General features: G+C 48.7%; 1 protein-coding gene across 4 annotated transcripts in view; it reads left to right on the top strand.

Annotated features, from left to right (window-relative positions):
- Window positions 1-19,163, top strand: part of LOC102561097 (enoyl-CoA delta isomerase 2) — a 31,881-nt gene that overhangs the window by 2,335 nt on the left and 10,383 nt on the right. Inside the window, exons 1-5 of one of the 4 annotated variants that reach the window (XM_019490604.2) lie at window positions 3,822-3,890; window positions 6,403-6,565; window positions 6,975-7,073; window positions 10,827-11,009; window positions 18,826-18,895. In XM_019490604.2, coding sequence (XP_019346149.2) covers window positions 6,458-6,565; window positions 6,975-7,073; window positions 10,827-11,009; window positions 18,826-18,895 — 460 coding nt within the window. In that variant the 5' untranslated portion in view covers window positions 3,822-3,890; window positions 6,403-6,457. The other 3 variants (XM_014606974.3, XM_059724350.1, XM_059724351.1) reach the window with 3 other exon arrangements.

Raw genomic sequence — 19,163 nt, 5'->3', positions numbered from 1 at the left:
AAAGGTCCAGTTTCTCTAGTCTCTCCTCGTAGGGCTTGGTCTGTAGGCCCTTAACCATACGAGTGGCCCTTCTCTGGACCCTCTCCAGGTTATCCGCATCCTTCTTGAAGTGCGGCACCCAGAATTGCACGCAGTACTCCAACTGTGGTCTGACCAGCGCCCGATAGAGGGGAAGTATCACCTCCTTGGACCTATTCTTCATGCATCTGCTGATGCACGATAAAGTGCCATTGGCTTTTTTGATGGCTTCGTCACACTGCCGACTCATGTTCATCTTGGAGTCCACTAGGGCTCCAAGATCCCTTTCCACTTCCGTGCCACCCAGCAGGTAATTTCCTAGGCTGTAGGTGTGCTGGACATTTTTCCTCCCTAGGTGCAGCACTTTGCATTTCTCCTTGTTGAACTGCATTCTGTTGTTTTCTGCCCACTTGTCCAACCTGTCCAGGTCTGCTTGCAGCTGTTCCCTGCCCTCCGGCGTGTCCACATCTCCCCATAGCTTTGTGTCATTTGCAAACTTGGACAGAGTACATTTCACTCCCTCGTCCAAGTCGCTGATGAAGACATTAAAGAGTATCGGTCCAAGGACCGAGCCCTGCGGGACCCCACTGCCCACACCCTTCCAGGTCGAAACCGACCCATCTACCACGACTCTCTGGGTGCGACCCTCCAGCCAATTCGCCACCCACCAGACTGTGCAGTCATCCAAGTCACAGCCTCTTAACTTGTTCACCAGTATGGTGGGGGATACCGTATCAAAGGCCTTCCTGAAGTCTAAGCATACAACATCCACCCCTCCTCCTGTGTCCAGGCGTTTCGTAACCTGGTCATAAAAAGAGACTAGATTGGTCAGGCACGATCTGCCTGCCACAAACCCGTGCTGGTTTCCCCTCAGCATTTGTCCTGCTGGGCTCTCACAAATGTGAGCCTTGATAATTTTTTCAAAGACTTTGCCAAGGATGGAGGTGAGACTGACTGGCCTATAGTTGGCCGGGTCCTCCTTCCTCCCCTTTTTGAAAATGGGGACCACGTTGGCCCTTTTCCAGTCCTCTGGGACTTGGCCCGTGCGCCACGAGCGTTCAAATATTCCCGCCAGTGGCTCTGCAATGATGTCGGCCAGTGCCTTCAGCACCCTCGGATGGAGCTCATCCGGGCCTGCCAACTTAAAGGCATCCAGTTCTTCCAAGTGACTCTGCACCACCTCAGGGTCTACACATGGAAGTCTGGTGCCTTGCTGCTGCCTCTCTACAACCCCAGTGAGAGACTTGTTGTGCCCCTCACTTAGGAACACTGAGGCAAAGAACTCGTTGAGGAGTTCAGCTTTATCCCCTCTGTCCGTCACCAATTGTTTCTGCCCATTTAGCAGGGGTCCTATTCCTCCCTGGGCTTTCCTTTTACTCCCTATATATCTAAAAAACAATTTCTTGTTGTCTTTTACTTGGGTTGCCATCCTCAGCTCCATGGTAGCTTTGGCCCACCTAACTGCCTCCCTACAAGCACGAGCAGAGGAGGTATATTCGTCTTTGGTGATCTCTCCCTGTTTCCAGTTTTGATGTGCTCCCCTTTTGGCCCTTAGGCTGCCCTGGATTTCTGTGGTCAGCCAGGGAAGCCTCCTGGCCCCTTTCCCTCTTTTGCCTCACTCGGGGATCATCTTGCTTTGTGCCCGAAGGATTGTTTCCTTAAGGCACAGCCCCCCTTCTTGGGCTCCCATCACTTCAAATCTCCTACTCTGCAGTGCGTCCTTGACTAATCGCCTGAGTTCATTGAGATCAGCTTTCCTAAAGTCTAGCACTTTCACCCTACTCGTTACCTTACCCACTCGACATCTTATGGTGAATTCTATTATTAGGTGATCACTGTCCCCCAGATGGCTACTGATCTGGAGGTCCCCTACCGTGTCATCCCCCGTTGCCAATACCAGATCCAGTATGGCATTCCCCCTAGTGGGACCGTGTACCTCCTGTGTCAGGTGGAGGTCCTGTACACAGGTTAGAAACCTGCGTGAGCGGTGGGATTTTGCTGTCTGTGACTCCCAGCAGATGTCCAGGTAGTTTAGGTCCCCCATGACTACCGCCTCTTTAGCTTTTATGGTCTCCGAGAGTTGCCTCAGGAGCCCCGAATCTCTTTCTTCCCCTTGATGTGGGGGTCTGTAGCAGACCCCTACCACCAAATCCCTTTCTCCTTGCCCCCCATTTAGCCTAACCCACAATCCTTCTGCTTCCTCATCCTTGGATTCCGTCTTGATGAGGGTTGATGTATATTGCTCATTGACATAGAGCGCAACCCCTCCCCCTTTCTTCCCCACCCTGTCCTTTCTGTACAATCTATAGCCCTCAATATGTACTGCCCAGTCGTGGGATGAATCCCACCAGGTTTATGTTAGCCCCACTAAGTCATAGGTGTTTAGTGCAAGCAGGAGCGCTAGTTCATCCTGCTTGTTTCCCATGCTCCTAGCATTAGTATATAGGCACTTGAGCCCTGCGACTGGTGCCTTTGCTGCCCCCCCCGCTCCGAGTCCAAAGGGCCCCTTTGTTTCTTACCTTCTCGTTTCTTACCTGTGGCGTAGTGCTGGCCTCCCCATGGCTTTCAGGTTCCCAATGCTCTCTTTCTTCAGGCTGGGCTGTCCTTGTGGGTGCCACATGGTTTGGTGGTCCACAGCTTCCCCCGCCCTCATCTTCCCCTCCCCCCGACGAGCCTAGTTTAAAGCCCGCCGGAGGAGATCCGCCAACCTAGAAGAAAACACACGCTTACCTTTGGGGGACAGGTGAAGCCCATCCCAGCTGAGCATGTCCCTCGTTGTAATGTGCGGGTCGTTGTCCAGGAAGCCGAAGCCTGCCTCGAGACACCACTGCCAAAGCCGCCAGTTGGTCTCTCGGATGCAGTTCTCATGCCGTCTTCCGCGTCCGTTCACTGGTAGGATGGAAGAGAATACCACCTGTGCACCGAACTCCTTCAGCACGCTGCCCAGAGTACTGTAGTCTGCCATCAGGTGATCGGGGGTTGTCCTGGCCGCATCATTAGTACCCACATGGACTAGGACCATGGGGTAGTAATCGGTGGGCTTGATCCTGGCCTGGATTACCTCCGTCACATCCCGAATCTTTGCTCCAGGGGAGCAGTATACCTCTCGTGCTGAGGGGTCCTGGCGACAGATGGGCCCTTCCGTACCTCTCAGGATGGAGTCGCCTATGACGAGCTCTCGTCGCCTCCTCCTTTGGGTCCTGTTGGATCTCTTGACCTGTTCGGAGTGTGAAGAATGTGGTGTTTCTTCCTGCCCAAGGGTTTCCTCCTCCCCTTCCATCTCCTGCAGGGTCGCCAGGGCCTCGTACCTGTTCTCCAGTCTTGTATCCCAATGGGTCTGTGCATGGCCCCTGGCTTCCTGCACTGCTCCGAGCAGGCAGCTACACCCCTCCCCTGCACAGGGCAGGGCTCTGTAGCCCCACTAGGCATGTGTTATTGGTTCATCATTTAACTGATATAATTAGAGGAGGTTAAACAAATATTTTTTTAAAGATATTTACATCCCTAGTACAGACAAATTAGGTTACCCATTTCTGGCTGGGGAAAAAAATGAGTACTTTTAAGTAGTTAAAGATGGATTTTTAGAACTTCAGTACAAGCATTCTGTTTTGAAAACTTTGGTCTTAACTTAATCAAACCTCACTTAATTTTTTTTTTTACACTTTTTGTTTTTTCGAGTGGATTAAAACTTGTTTTGGAAAAAGTGGACTCCACCATTCTTTCAGGAGCTCTAAAATGGTTGGTCTGAGTAAATGAAATCGACCACGAACGGAAATCATCTCTATCTGGGCTGTTCAACTTCTACGCAGTTGGGAGCCACGCACAGCTTGGGCTACAGCCCCAGGGTCTGCAAGCTACATAGATGTGTGCAGGTAGCTCCCCCCGGTCCTCCCCTGCCCCAGCATCAGCAGCCATTCCCCGCCATGACTGCATGTGCAGCTCACCTGCAGCATGGACAGCCCAGCTTCCTCTTTTGCTACATGCATGCAGCACAAGCACCCCACTCCCCTTCCCTGACATGCAAGCAGCACAGGCACTCCTACCCCATCCCACTGTGCTGCCATGCCTCCAGGACAGGAAATAGAAGCAGGAGGAACTTGGCCACTGTGGTAGAAGCAACATGGGAAGGGGGAGTGACAGCCAGGTGGGAGCCTGAGGGGTGCATTTAAACCTTTGGGTGCCTCATTCGGCCCATAGGTTGCCATTTGGACAGCACTGGTCTGGCTAAAACTATAGGTGAGATCCAAGAAGAAAGGAACTCTTCATAAAGGTAGAGAAGGAAGGAAGGTTTAGAAACTATCTGAAGTATTCATAGTGGATTTACTACAGCAACTCCATAACTTATCTACTTTTTTATCTTGTCTCTCAACTCTTTGGTTCTCATGATATTGAACTGTAGTCAAGACATGCCTGCTTATTTTCCCAAGCATTATTATTAGGTTCCTTGATATTTGCCAAGAGTAATCTGTCAACATATTCTGTCAGTCTTAGCTTTTATTGCAAATCTCTGCTCCTCTGTAGTCAGAGCTTTCTGTACTCAGGAGTACCTATGAGACCACAGTCTAGATTAGAAAGTCATTTGTTCTTTAAGAATCTCTATACTCTTTAGCAGTGTGTTAGATTTCTTTTATCCTTCTGAAAAATCCTTCATTTCCTTCTCTCACACTTCCAAACACCACTGTTGTCCACACTGAAAAACATTCATTTACAAAATTTACTTACTTTTGTCCCTTACAACATTGTTCAGGCTCTGTGGATTTGGCAGTTCCCCAGGCTCAAAGCCAGCCTTCTTTTCCTTTGGTCCTCTGTCAATTAAATAAAGAGGAACCAGACTTCAGTAGTTCATCTTGTCCATTTTTCAGGTTTCAGGTGTTGTCCAGGCAGCCCTACTAGACAATTTACATTTTCTATTGGCCTTGATCCTGGGCTACTTCAGCTCTGGCTTTATGGAACAGTGCAAAATAATGTTTACTGGACTGTATTCCTATTACATCTCTTTTGTGCAGAAAATTAGAGTACATGAGCCCTGCTGCAGCAAAATGGCAAATTAAGCAGCAAGATAATTATTCAACATCTCTGAAAAATGTTAAGTTCTACACCTGTGAAAAGAGAGTCCTCAGTAAGATGAGATAATAGTTCACAGCTCCATGAATGCAGGTCCTTTACATTTGGGCAAGTGTTACTGCACTTGTTTGTTCTTGCTGCATGCTTTCAGTATTGATCTCTAACAATATAGATTAGAATATACTTCAAGTGAAATTTGAGATTCACAGAAGTTTAGGGCTGGAAAGGACCTTGTGAGATCATCAGGTCCAACCCCCTGCTCTGGGCAGCAAAGACTGCTGGGTCAAATAACCCCAGTTTAATTTTCCTCCCTCGTGCTCTCCATGTTAAAAGTCTGGCACCCTAGAAATTAAGCAGCCACAGACAAGTGCACTAAGTGGTGATGTGCTTCTAGTGTGCAGTTGGGCCAAACCACGTTCAATATCTGATCCAGAAAGAAATTTGTTCGTACTGTACCGGATCCTTTATGTGAAAACAGCATTCCCTGTTACTGCCTCAGAATGATAAAGCTATACATTTCCAACACAGTCTTGTAATTTTGGCCTCAGTAAGGTTTTTAATTTTTTGTTGGCAATTTGAAAGTTTCTCAGACTGGTAATAAAATTAATTTACCATGATGTGGACTAGGGAGCTTGGCTACATACCTCTTTGTCTCTCTTGCTTAAGCCTGATCTTTAGCTTTATAGTGTTATTGAATAAAAAAAACTATCCTGATCATTTGGCATGCAGGTATAGAACAGAGGAGAATCAGGTTTTAAGACTCCAGTGCTTTATTATGTTATATACCTGGACTTGAAGAGAACTAGTGATATAACAGAAAAAATTTATTAGACATTGATAGGTTTTAATATATTGAACACAGTAATATTTTTTTCTTTAATATTCCCTGATCTAGCTGGTGTAGATAGAACGAGGAAGGTTATGATTCAAGATTAAAAACTAGTATTGCCCCTTGTGCTATTGTTGTTAAACTGCTTGCCTGGCTTCTGATCATATAATGTTCCATCCCCCACTCCACCTCTTTAGCTGCTTTCCAGCTGTTGCTTGCCTTTGGTATTCCATCCAGCCCTTTACTTTACATTTAGGACACAGTTAAGTTCACAGGTGAATAATGTCCAAGGTGAATAATGCTTCTCATTGTATCAAAGCAACTACACCATAACTGTTTTGTACTTTGTGACCTCTGGTATTGATTTGTGTGCCTGTGAATATTCAAAAATAAATGCAAATCTGAAATATTTCTCTTGAAAAATAGCCTGTTTATCTCTAGAATAGATTTTTAACCAAGCAACCAACAAGATGTTTTCCCCTTATAACTAGGACAGTGCAGGCAGTTTGTTTGCCTTTTGTTCAGCTGCATGTGACTGGAGCTACTATGTCTGTCAGCCAGGAAGACTTTGAAAAGGCAAGTGGTCAGCTGAAACTTTTGAAAACTGATCCTGGGAATGAAGTAAAATTGAAGATCTATGCATTGTTCAAACAGGTAGGTCAGATACCTTCTGTTTAAAAAGTGGCTATGACATTTTTAAAGGTGAAGGATATAAGAAAGGGGAATATTAAAAGCTTTAAATAAGGCATGGTAAAGTCAAGCTAAAATGTGCCTTTCTGAAGTCTGAATCCCTTTGTTTCTTAGAGTTTTCTTACTTGCAGTGCCTTTTTATAAATAGTGTATGTGCATATTTATTCTTAAATTAAAATGGTTGGCGTCTCTACCATAATGAAAAGTTGCTGAGAAATTTAAATACATAAATATTTTAAAACAGGCCAGGCAGACCTCTGGGCCAGGATTACGTAACATTATGCCAGGACTATGTTCTTTGTCCTATTTTTTTTGGAGAAAAAAATTTGAACTTACTCAAAGGTTCATGTGAATTTGTTTTTTCTTTATACAGGCAACTGAGGGTCCCTGCAGTTCTGCAAAACCAGGTATGCTTGACTTTGTCAAGAAGGCCAAATGGGATGCATGGAATTCTCTCGGCAGTTTGTCTAAGGTAAATAAAGTAGAACTATGAACTTATTGCTTGACATCCCTTTATTAACCAATCAGGTAGAGCTTGGAAGCACATTGTATACTAGCTGAACGTCCTGCTTTGGATATCTGTCTATTTTATACTCTGAAGGTTTTTTCTCCTTCCACCCGGAGCAAGCCATGCCTGCATCACGCGCCCTACCCCGCTGCTCCTAGTGCTGCTGCGTCTGCATCTCATACCTTCCCCGAGTCCCGTGCCCCCCTGCCCCGGCTGAGCAGCTTATCCCAGCCCCAAACCCTCCCTTCCCCATTCCCCTTCCCTTCCCCAACCCCAACAGACTTGGCAGTTGTGTCCAGCGTGGTAAGGACTGCTGTCTGTTTAGTCTATGGCCAAATCTCCGAATTGGGCCGAATCTTTTCTGAATTGATTCAGAGGCTTCCGATTTGATTTGGAGCTTTTAATTGGTCTCTCGATTCGATTCAGATTCGGTCACCAAATCAGGCCAGATCTCCGAATTGAAGTGGCTACTGAAGCTTTGCACAGCCCTAGAAACCATCTACACTTAGATTATTGCTTCAGGATGCTCTAGGCTGGATTGCCTCCTCTCAGCAGTGCTACTGTATTTCACAGATGTAGTTGCCAATGTTGAGACTGGATCAAAGTGCACGCAGCCCCTGCAATACAACTAGAACACTGTCCCCCAGGAACTGCCAGTAGCCACTGAAAATTTCTCACTAAACCTGATGCTGTAACAACTAGTTAAAGCAATGACAAAGGGGGTGGCGGGAAGTGTTGTTTTGTGTGCAGTGCTGTATCAGATGGCAGAGGGATTAGTTGAAGAAAGTTGGAAGCATTGCTTCTGTGATTTGAGGAGCATGGCATGCCTCTCGAAAGTTCAAGCATGCTGCACTTCTGCACCAGGTTATGTAGGTTGCCCTGAGGTATACAAATACCCTTTTTCATCACCGAGTGTTGTGTATGCTATCAGACTACTGATGGTGATCTTTAAGATTTAAAGGGAGATATCATAGGGCAGTACCACACAAGGCATCTTCAGGGCAAAGGTGAGGGAATAACATTTTGCTAGTCATATGTCTTGTATGAAGTAGGCTTAAGTTTTGAACGTGGGTCCATTGGATTTAATCAGGGGTTAGCTATTGCCATGTTCCCTCTGAACTGCTCAGGACAGAGTCTGTCTCTTCCATGTAATTTTAGTCACAATCATCTAGTCTTGCACTTGAACATTTGTTAACTATTTCTACCAGGTTTCTTAGATGTTTCAGTCTTCACAATAGGTTCACACAGGAACACTGCTTCCACTTTTAGTGATTCTTCAAAGAATGCTGAAGAAATGCAAAGAGTGCAGCTATAATTGCTGTGGCTCAATTTTGGATCAATTTTAAACAAGCTCATCTGCTTCTAGAAGTCTTTTCATTTTGGGTAAACATTTGGGGGAGAATAATAGTAATAGTACTTGGACCTTGATCACACTCTACTATTAAATCCAAGATCTATCACAACTCACCTTTAAAGGTGAAGTGAGAAGCTTTATACAGAATGGGTTAACAGGCTGGGAGCAGGGTAAACGGGCAGATCCAGGATTTCCCAAAGAGGCATGTAGAACTAGCAACTCCCACTGCATGGGTGGCAGCACACACTGCTCCCAGCCTCTTTTGCCCTACCACTGCAGGCAGACCATGCTGCAGGAGCCTCTGCAGAGGTTTTAAAATTCTAAAGCAGGTAAAAATACCCACTCGTTTCCCCTTCCTACTCAGAGGTTGTCCCCTTCCCATCTCTTTCACTCACCCCCACCCCACTTCCTTGCCTGTCCCTGCTACATTCTCTATGGTGAGGGGCAAGGAAGTTCCAAAGCCAGCCCGGGCTGAGCAGGGCTGGGAGGGGACGGTGCAACAAAGTGACTGGAGAGTTCCCTCTACCCTGCCTGGTCACAGTGTGGGGAAAGGAAACCCCTGTCCATCCCTGCTGCCCTTGTCCCCATCCCCAGCTGAGCACAGTCCCTGCACATCAGGCAGGAATGGCTCTGGAATTTCTTTGCCCTTGGGACTGCAGGGGCGGAAGGAAGCATTTCTTTGAACAGGAAGGGGAAAGGAGAGAGTATTTTCACCGGCTTTAGGAACTTTAAAAAGTCCCCGGAGCTTCCGGCAGTGTGGTCCAATCTAAAAGGAGTGTGCAGTTATGCCACTGCACCCCCTCTGGATCCACCCCCAATTCCAAATCAGTGACTGAATGTGGACCTAGATTGCAGAGCCAGATTTCCCAGAAAGAGGCTTTTCATTCTGAGGACACAACTTGGGCTTGCGATACTTGCTCCTTACTATTTAACAACTTGAATGTAGATGCCCAAGAGGGAAGTATTAAGAGATGCATGTACTAAAACTAGTGCCTTTAAGTCATTTCCTAGTTTTAAAAAATACAGGTTCAAATTTTGTAGATGAGATTTACACTGGCCAAAAGGTAGTCATTCTTTTTTAAAACTGACCCAAATTGATGCATAATTACGTTGATAAGCATACTGGATAACTTCGTTTTTGTTCCTCCAGAGACCCAAATTCACTGTATTTCCTGCTCTTGCTAAGGTCAAATGATGAACTAAAAGAATGAAACCGCCTGTTCTTTTTGATGCTATTAGGGTAATCAGCACTTGATAGGGAAACGTTAAATCCTAACCTCCAGTTATTGGAAAGACAAATAAAAGTACAGAGGGGGTGAGCAGGTTTGTTTGAAATCAGAACTGACCTAAAATCTACATGGAATTTCAGAAATGATTAAATTTCTCCCTCCTATTTTAATTTGTGTTTGTGGTTCTGGGAGGAACCAATAAGCACTGGGCCCCATGAACTTATGTTCATATCACCACTTGTAAATCTTGTTTGTAAGTTAACCACTTGCAGTGGGATATTGCATTCCCATTGCTTAGAATGAGAGAGTCATTTTAATGCTCTGAGGATGAAGAGAGACTGCTTTCCGTAAAAGTTCCCAGCCTTCTATGAATAAACATTGAAATGTCATTTAAAAAAAAAGTATTGTGCAACTTTATCAGAACAAGATGTTTGTTAGCAGTGATTGTTGGAGAGTTCTTTGAGTCAAACACACCAGAGCCAGCTGCACTCATTAAACATTTAAGGAAGAAAAATAAGTGCTAGCAGCTGGCAACAAACAGCATACAGGTAGTAAACTAATTCAGCCTCAGCCAGGAGGAACAGAAAGACCAAACTGGAAAACTTGCCATGTGTGGTGTGGTGGTGGAACACGTTACACTCCTCTTGGTCCCCTGTCACCCTTAGGTTTTATATCACATAATCACACACAATACAGTATGGGGGTTTTGTGCATGCAGGATCAAATGCAGGCAACTGTTACAATTGTCGTCTTAGTTGTTTTTATGTGTTGTTGAGTATATACTCTGATTTAAGTGCGCTTTTGTCCTGAATCTGGAAAGAAAGTGATAATCTCGGTATTCACCAGACTCCTTTATAAGGCTCTTTAGCCTCCATCTGGCAGTACTTGACTGCATCCTTTTGCCCCTGATTTCCAACCAGAGACAAAACCTACCACTGGCTTCTATAGTAAACTCCTAATTTGTAGCTTCATCACCCCCTCATGAAGACAGCTTCCATTTTAAAACAGATTTTTCAAGCTCTTTTTATTCTAAAAATAAACTTATTTCAGTTTATTGTACTAAGCATAAGCATAGCTCACCAGGTTGGACTTCAGTATTTATTTAATCATAATTTGGGATTTTCTTCACCACAGGAAGATGCCAGACAGAAATATGTTGAACTTGTGTCAAGCTTAGTCTCTGAGTCTTCTAGCCAAGTGAAAGATACCACTGCTGAGCGCAAGGGTGGATATGAAACCATAGAGCTTACCACTAAAGACAACATCACTAAGATAATGCTAAACCGTCCTGAGAAGAAAAATGCTATCAATGAACAGGTGAGAAGACTGGCTTTCAGGGTTAAAATATTTACTGTCAGGTAAATGAATCAGAATTTTAAAAGACCAAACTTTCATAACAACCTTTTGTGGTGCCTTTGGGTGTTTAAGGTCCAGTGTTACAAGGGGCTGATGGGGCCTCAGCTCCCATTGAAACCAATAGGAGTTGAAACTGTCCTTAACCACAGTTTGCATTATTGAAGCAAGTAGATATATGCTATGAAATAACTTGGAAGAATTAAGTTTGACTGAAGCCCGTAGATAGACATTAGCATAGCAGCTGCACTTCTAATTGGTATATATCCTTGGTACAAGGCCTAGATTGCGGTTTCAGACACAGGCCAGCTTCTTATTCTCCCCTCTAATTCTTATGAGTGTTCTTTTTTTCTGCCTTTTTCAAATACTTTTATTTCATTCCTTTGCTTTTGCTACTTTCTTGTTCTCAGCTCAAACCTTTCTTTCTCTTTGGAATTGCTGTTAAAATAAATAAATAGCCAAAACCACCCAACTAACAATTACCAGCTTTAAAGGGTCAGATTTTCAAGAGTAGTAGGTGTTGATCTAAACCCAAAGTTTCATAGATTTCATAGACATAAGGACTGGAAGGGACCTCAGAAGATCATCAAGTCCAGCACCCTGCCCCAGGGGCAGGAAGTCGGATAGCATCGAAGGATCCCAGCAAGATAAGCATCCAAATGTTTCTTAAAAGAGTCCAGAGTAGGTGCTTGCACCACTTTGGAGGCAGTCTATTCCAGGCCTTCGGGGCTCGGAGAGTAAAGAAGTTTTTCCTTATGTCCAGCCTAAAACAGTCTTGCAGAAGCTTGTGACCATTTGACCTTGTCATCCCTTGGGACTCTCTGGTGAACAGGCATTCCCCCAGATCCTGATGTACACCCCTTATATACTTATAGGCAGCCACCAGGTCACCCTGAGCCTGCATTTTCTAGGCTGAACAGTCCCATGGCTCTCAGCCTCTCATCGGAGGGCCTGTTCTCCTACCCTGGCATAGTAAACTACAGAAAGACTGTAATGTACCTAATTTAAACCTATAGATGAGACTTGCTTTTAGCTTTGTTTGTACTAGAGAACTTACATTTTGATCTGTATATTTATATTATTTATATATAATGTAATACTTTAGCAATGTTGTATGCACGTCTAGCTAGAGTTCTACAGGTATTTTCAGTAGCGTGGAATGGTTAAAGGAAGCTTTTAATAGTTGGCTTGGCCAACTGTTACCTTGGTTGCCCAACCGCAAACCAGCCACAGCAGGGACCCCGATTTGATCACTTGTGCTTAGTGCCTCTGTGGCGGCGAAGCGCCCCCACAGGCTAGTGAGAGAGAGAAGAGGGGACCCACAGACCCCAGACCCCGAGAGCAAGCCCCCAGAAGGACATACGTACCGGCTGAGGAGCAGCGGGAGGAAGAGCCGCATCCGTGGCTGCAGCCGCGCGAGCCATCATTACGCCGGCTCTGGCAACAGCTGTTCCCCGCGCGGCGAACAGCTGAGCCAATCCCAGCAGCCGGAGCAGCTGCTGCGGGAAGGTTTAAAAACACCGACAGGACAGGGAGGGGAGGAGAGCCAGGGAGAGAGAGTATGGGTGTGCTGCCCGTGCTACAGGCAAGAGCTGGAAGCCTTTCGCAAACAGTAAAGCGAAAGGCAGTCAGAGAGTGCACGCCGAGGCACTCACTCTGCATCCTGAAGCGGCAGACACCCAGGAGGCAGGGGAGCGCTCTGCGGACGGGAGGAAAGGGGAGACAGCGGAGGCCCCAGGAGGGGGCTGGAACCAGGGGGAGCACCCACCAGCTCCCCCTGATTCGGAGGAGTATTATCTGTAAGAGAGGAGAAAGGAGGAACCCCTCCCAGCAGGAGGGAGGGCGACCGGGAACCGGGGAACCGGTCAGAGGCCATCATACTGGGCCTGGCAACATCTGGAACGCATCACCCAGCGGTTGGCGTGTGGACGGGGTGTAGGGGAGGCGGAGCCCCGTGGATCACCGCGTCCGATAACCGTGAGTAACACCGTCTATCGGGAGGCCCCACCCAGGATAAAGATCTCCACTGTAGACCCCTCTGAAGGTAATTGAGTACATCCAAGTCGCGGCAGGTGAGTTGAGGGGAGGGGCAACACCCCGATAGGCCAGGCGGAGCGAGGCGCAGGCTCCACAGTGGTGCATTGGCCGGGAAACGGCGTCATTCTCGTACGGTGGTAAAGGGACAGTGTCCCGACCCGGGACCCGATAGCGATGCAGCAGCCAGCCCTCGCGCCCACGGAGCTGCTTACGCAGGCTATCCAGGCCATAGGGAAGGTGCTGGCAGTGCAGCAACAACAGGGCGCACACCAGCAGGAGTGGATACAGCGAAATGCTGCTTTATTTAAAATGCCCCGGATGACTAGGGAGGATGACCCAGAAGCTTATATCGAGGCATTCGAGAGGACAGCCATCCAGACAGGGTTGGACCGTGGTCAGTGGGGCCACCACCTGCGGGCGCTGGTGATAGATCAGGCCCAAGCGGCCTACCGAGCGCTATCAAGGGACGAAGCTCGGGATTACGAGACAGTGAAAGCAGCAATCCTCTACAGGCTTGAGATTTCACCAGAAAGTCATCGTCAGGCCTTTAGAGCCCGAAAGTCCAAGGAGGCCAGGCGACCCCGGGGGTTGTTGCAAGCTTTAAGGGACTCACTCAACAAATGGTTGCCAGCCGGCAAGTTCGACCGGGCGGGCGTGATGGATCAGATCCTGTTAGAACAATTCCTATGGGATTTGGAAGAGGATGCCCAGAGGTGGGTACGCAGACACCAGACGCAAACTAGCAAAGAGGCACTTCACTTGGCGGAGGCCTTTGCGAATTCGGAGGGGGAACAGGGATACGGACGAGGCTCCCGAGGCACGAAAGAGGGACTCACAAGCGAAGGGGAAAGGCGAACGGTCTCCAGACGAGGGCCACCAAAAGGGGTGGTGTGTTACCGCTGTGGGCAAACCGGACACATCTCCCGTGATTGTGGGGAAGGCCTGAGCGAGCTGAGTCGCACCCCTACAGGATATCCACCCTCCCAGGATAGAGGCAAAGAGGCGGAGAGAGGGGAACCCATGAATTGCAGTTTCGGGTCGGCAACCCAGAACAAGGGATGGAACCGGCCCGTAGTAACCGCATGGGTTGGAGACAGGGTGGTTAAGGCCACATTGGACACGGGATGTTCCCACTCCCTACTTCGGGCAGACCTCGCTCCGCAGAGGGAACGGAAGAGTGAGGGGCCCCTGACGATGACCTGTATACTAGGGGAGATGCGGTTCCAGACGTGCTATGTTCCGCTTAGGGTGATGGAGTTTAGCGGAGAGCTACGAGTTGGAATTGCCCCGACCCTGGCATGTGAGATGATACTAGGCCGAGAATGGAGCCCATTCTATACAGTCCTTGAGCGAGTGAGGGCTACGCAGGAGGCGAGGAACCGGATCAAGAGGGGCGACGGATGGGCCGGCGAGGGCCCAGCCCGTCGCAACGAAACAGTGACAGGCGACATCGACCTAGAACAGTTCGTGAGTGCGGCCCAATTTCGTAGGGCACAACATGAGGACTCGGAACTGCAGCGGATGTGGGACGCTGACCCCGGGGAAGGACCCTCACAGGGGCGTCCCGGCTTCGAGGTAACAGGGGGGCTATTATATCGGGTCCAACAGGGTGAGGAGGGTACCATACGGGGGAGACAATTAGTGGTCCCGACCTCACTTCGCCAAGTGGTGTGGAGACTGGCCCATGACTCACCCCTGGGTGGCCATCTGGGACGTAACAAGACCTGGGCGAGGCTGGCCCAAGAATTCTTTTGGCCTCGTCTCCAAGAGGATGTGGAAAGGTCCACATGCCCAGAGTGTCAGAGGGCCCAGGAATGGAAGCCCCCAAGGGCACCCCTGAAGCCCATGCCAATAGTAGAGACACCGTTCTCGCGGGTCGCCCTGGATATAGTAGGACCCCTCCCCAGGTCTCATAACGGATACCAATATATCCTGGTGATGGTAGATTATACCACCCGTTTCCCAGACGCCGTGCCCCTAAGGTCCATAACTGCCACTCAAGTAGCGGAAGAACTTCTTAAGTGGATAGCACGGGTGGGCATACCTCGGGAGATACTCACAGACCAGGGAACAAACTTTATGTCTGGGGTAATGAAGGCTTTATGTAAAACCCTCGGCATCACACAGCTAAAGACCTCGGTCTACCATCCCCAAACTAACAGTTTGGTAGAAAGGTTAAATGGGACCATCAAGCGGATGCTCAGGCGGTGTGCCCAGGAAGACCCACGGAGGTGGGATACTATCTTGACACCCTTGTTGTTTGCCATAAGGGACGTGCCGCAAGAGTCAACCCAGTACTCCCCATTTCAGTTGGTGTACAGCCATAGCCCTCGGGGACTGCTACAAATCGTAAGGGAAGAATGGGAGAAGCCAATAGGCTTAGGGGTGTCGGCGGAGAGGTACCAGGAGGAGCTACAAGACCGAATCTCCACGGCCCAACGGATCGCCAGGCAAAACCTGAGGGATGCCCAAGGCATACAGGAAAGGGGTTACAATCAGAAGGCGAAAACACGGACGTTCCAGTCGGGGGACAAAGTTTTAGTATCGCTGCCAACCTCCTCCAGCAAACAGCTGGCTATGTGGCAGGGACCATTTACTGTGGTGAGACAAGTAGGGCCCATGGATTACGAATTGCTTAAACCAGGTCACCGCCGGGAACGACAGGTTTACCACGTGAATCTGTTCAGGGAGTGGAAAACTCCTCAGGGCTGGTTGGCCCTAGACGAGGATACAAAGGAGGACCTGGGACCGCTGTGTCCCGGGTTAGGGAGATCCGGGAAGGAGGGGTCAGTACAGATGGGTAAGGAGTTGGGCCATCACCAACAGCAAGAATTACTAGCTTTGATAGAGGAATTTAGGGCAGTGTTCCAAGAGATCCCGGGACAAGTAACGGGAGTAGAACATGAAATCAGGACCCCTCAGGGAGCACTGGTGAGGGAGAGATGGAGGCCGATACCTCAACGGTGGCAACAGGAAATACGGCAAGAGATCATGAGAATGCAAGAACAAGGGATTATACGACCGTCCCGCAGTCCATGGCGGAGCCCCATAGTCCCCGTCATCAAACCAGATAGGTCATTGCGCGTATGTATAGACTACAGGAAGCTCAATGCCCTGACTACGTTTGATGCCTTTCCGATGCCCCATGTCACTCACCTCGTTGAGAAAATCGGGGAAGCACAGTATATAACCACGCTTGATTTGGCAAAGGGATATTGGCAGATCCCGATGCGACCCACGGATTGTGCCAAAACAGCCTTCGGGACCCCATGGGGCCTATTCGAATTCACGCGGATGCCCTTCGGCCTCAACGGAGCAGCTGCGACGTTTCAAAGGTTGATGGACAACCTACTGGCACCCCACGCAGCATACGCGACGGCATACATTGATGACATCATTATATTTTCTGCCAGCTGGCGACAACACCTCCAAGACCTCAGAGCAGTCCTGGGGGAACTCCGAGCAGCAGGGCTGACCGCCAACCCGAAGAAATGTAAACTGGCGGGGAAAGAAACAGCATACCTAGGATTTCGAGTAGGCCGAGGGACAGTTCGGCCACTCGCAGATAAGATTGAGGCTATAAGGCAGTTCCAGGAACCGAGAACCCGCAAACAACTGCGTTCCTTCTTGGGACTCGTTAACTATTATCGGCGATTTATACCCTGCTTCGCGACGCTCGCCACACCACTTACAGACGCGTTAGCTGGGAAATCTGTGACGCCACTGAAATGGACACCGGGGATGCGAAAGAGCTTCCAGAATTTGAAAGAAGCAATGCGCCATGATGTTGTCGTGCACACGCCTAACTTTAACGCCCCTTTCATTTTACAGACTGATGCATCAGGATGGGCGCTGGGAGCAGTGTTACTGCAGAAACACGGGCAGGAGGAGCGCCCAATTGCCTTTGCCAGCAGGAAACTCAGTCATGCAGAAACCAGGTATGCTACCATCGAGAGGGAGTGCCTGGCAATACGCTGGGCAATAGAATACTTTAAGTACTACCTGATGGGGAGGGAATTCATGGTAGTAACAGACCACGCACCACTACAGTGGTTAACACAGAAACAGAGCATGAACACCAGGATCACCCGCTGGGCTTTGGCTTTACAGCCATTCAAATTCACGGTGATACACCGTCCGGGCCAAGATAACTTTGTGGCTGACTTCTTGTCCAGGTGGGGAGGCGCAGACGATGCAGAGGAAGGTACGGGCCACATCCATAGGGAGGAGCCGCAGGTGACACATGCCGTCGCAAGAGAAAATCAGCCGCCACAAGGCAACTTAAGGGGGGAGGTCTGTGGTGGCGAAGCGCCCCCACAGGCTAGTGAGGGAGAGAAGAGGGGACCCACAGACCCCAGACCCCGAGAGCAAGCCCCCAGAAGGGCATACGTACCGGCTGAGGAGCAGCGGGAGGAAGAGCCGCATCTGCGGCTGCAGCCGCGCGAGCCGCCATTACGCCGGCTCTGGCAACAGCTGTTCCCCGCACGGCGAACAGCTGAGCCAATCCCAGCGGCCGGAGCGGCCGCTGCGGGAAGGTTTAAAAACACCGACAGGACAGGGAGGGGAGGAGAGCCAGGGAGAGAGAGTACGGGTATGCTGCCCGTGCTACAGGCTCTCGTACGGAGCGGAGAGGACCCCGCCTGCGGGTCTCAAGCAGGCAGCTTAGGCAAGAGCTGGAAGCCTTTCGCAAACAGCAAAGCGAAAGGCAGTCAGAGAGTGCACGCCGAGGCACTCTCTCTGCATCCTGAAGTGGCAGACGCCCAGGAGGCAGGGGAGCACTCTGCGGATGGGAGGAAAGGGGAGACAGCAGAGGCCCCAGGAGGGGGCTGGAACCAGGGGGAGCACCCACCAGCTCCCCCTGATTCGGAGGAGTATTATCTGTAAGAGAGGAGAAAGGAGGAACCCCTCCCAGCAGGAGGGAGGGCGACCGGGAACCGGGGAACCGGTCAGAGGCCATCATACTGGGCCTGGCAACATCTGGAACGCATCGCCCAGCGGTTGGCGTGTGGACGGGGTGTAGGGGAGGCGGAGCCCCGTGGATCACCGCGTCCGATAACCATGAGTAACACCGTCTATCGGGAGGCCCTACCCAGGATAAAGATCTCCACTGTAGACCCCTCTGAAGGTAATTGAGTACATCCAAGTCGTGGCAGAGTTGAGGGGAGGGGCAACACCCCGATAGGCCAGGCGGAGCGAGGCACAGGCTCCACAGCCTCGTTATCTGAATTCATGTTTGTAATACTTGTCAGGTTTTAAAATATTTTATCTAGTTCATGTACATTTCAGAGAGGCTCCATTCTTGCCTTTAGTCTTGCACCTAAAACTTATTTTTTTCCATGTACAGTTTTTTATGGCATAAATAACTTGCAAGTTAGCAGTGATAACTGCTGCGGGTACACATAACCTGTGTTTAAACTACCTGTAGGTAGTAGCATAACTAGGGCAGGACAGCAGCCCTAGGTGTTGGCACATGCTATAGGTCAGCAGTATCCTGCAGCACCCCACATCTTTGTTCTCTGATGCTCATCATCCCCCCAGCCCCTCTGTCCCCAACTTTTACTCTCTGATTCTAGATAGCACCTCTGCACCAGATGCCAAAATCACTAGTTACATCTCTTCCTGTAGGCATGAATTTAAAGACTGTTCTTGAAAATCTGGCTTTTTAAATTTCTCATACTCACAGTGGGATTTCCGTGTTATACCTTCCCAGCATCACAGCTTCTCTTCTCTTCATTTTACATAGATGTATAAAGAAATTATGCAAGCTCTTGAAGAAGCTGCCAAGGACGACTCTGTCATAACTGTTATTACAGGTACCACATCTTACTGAATTGATTTTACTTTATCTGGATCTGTTAGCATTATATTTAGCCATAACTATTAGCAAACTAATGACAGAATAGCATATACATAAGTAAACTGAATCTCCCTCCAATATTTCCTTCCTCTTGTATAAAATTTTCCAATGATTACAGCAGAAATCCTATCAAGATAATGTTGAGTTATTTATTAGGTTTGTACTTAACCTACTGTAGCAGGAGGCTTGGTACTCCTGCTACTTTAGGAGAAGCCAGGCTGCCT

Source organism: Alligator mississippiensis, chromosome 3 (genome assembly GCF_030867095.1).
Source record: "Alligator mississippiensis isolate rAllMis1 chromosome 3, rAllMis1, whole genome shotgun sequence".
NCBI classification, from domain to species: Eukaryota; Metazoa; Chordata; order Crocodylia; family Alligatoridae; genus Alligator; species Alligator mississippiensis.
This window is presented reverse-complemented; position numbering and strand designations above follow the sequence as displayed.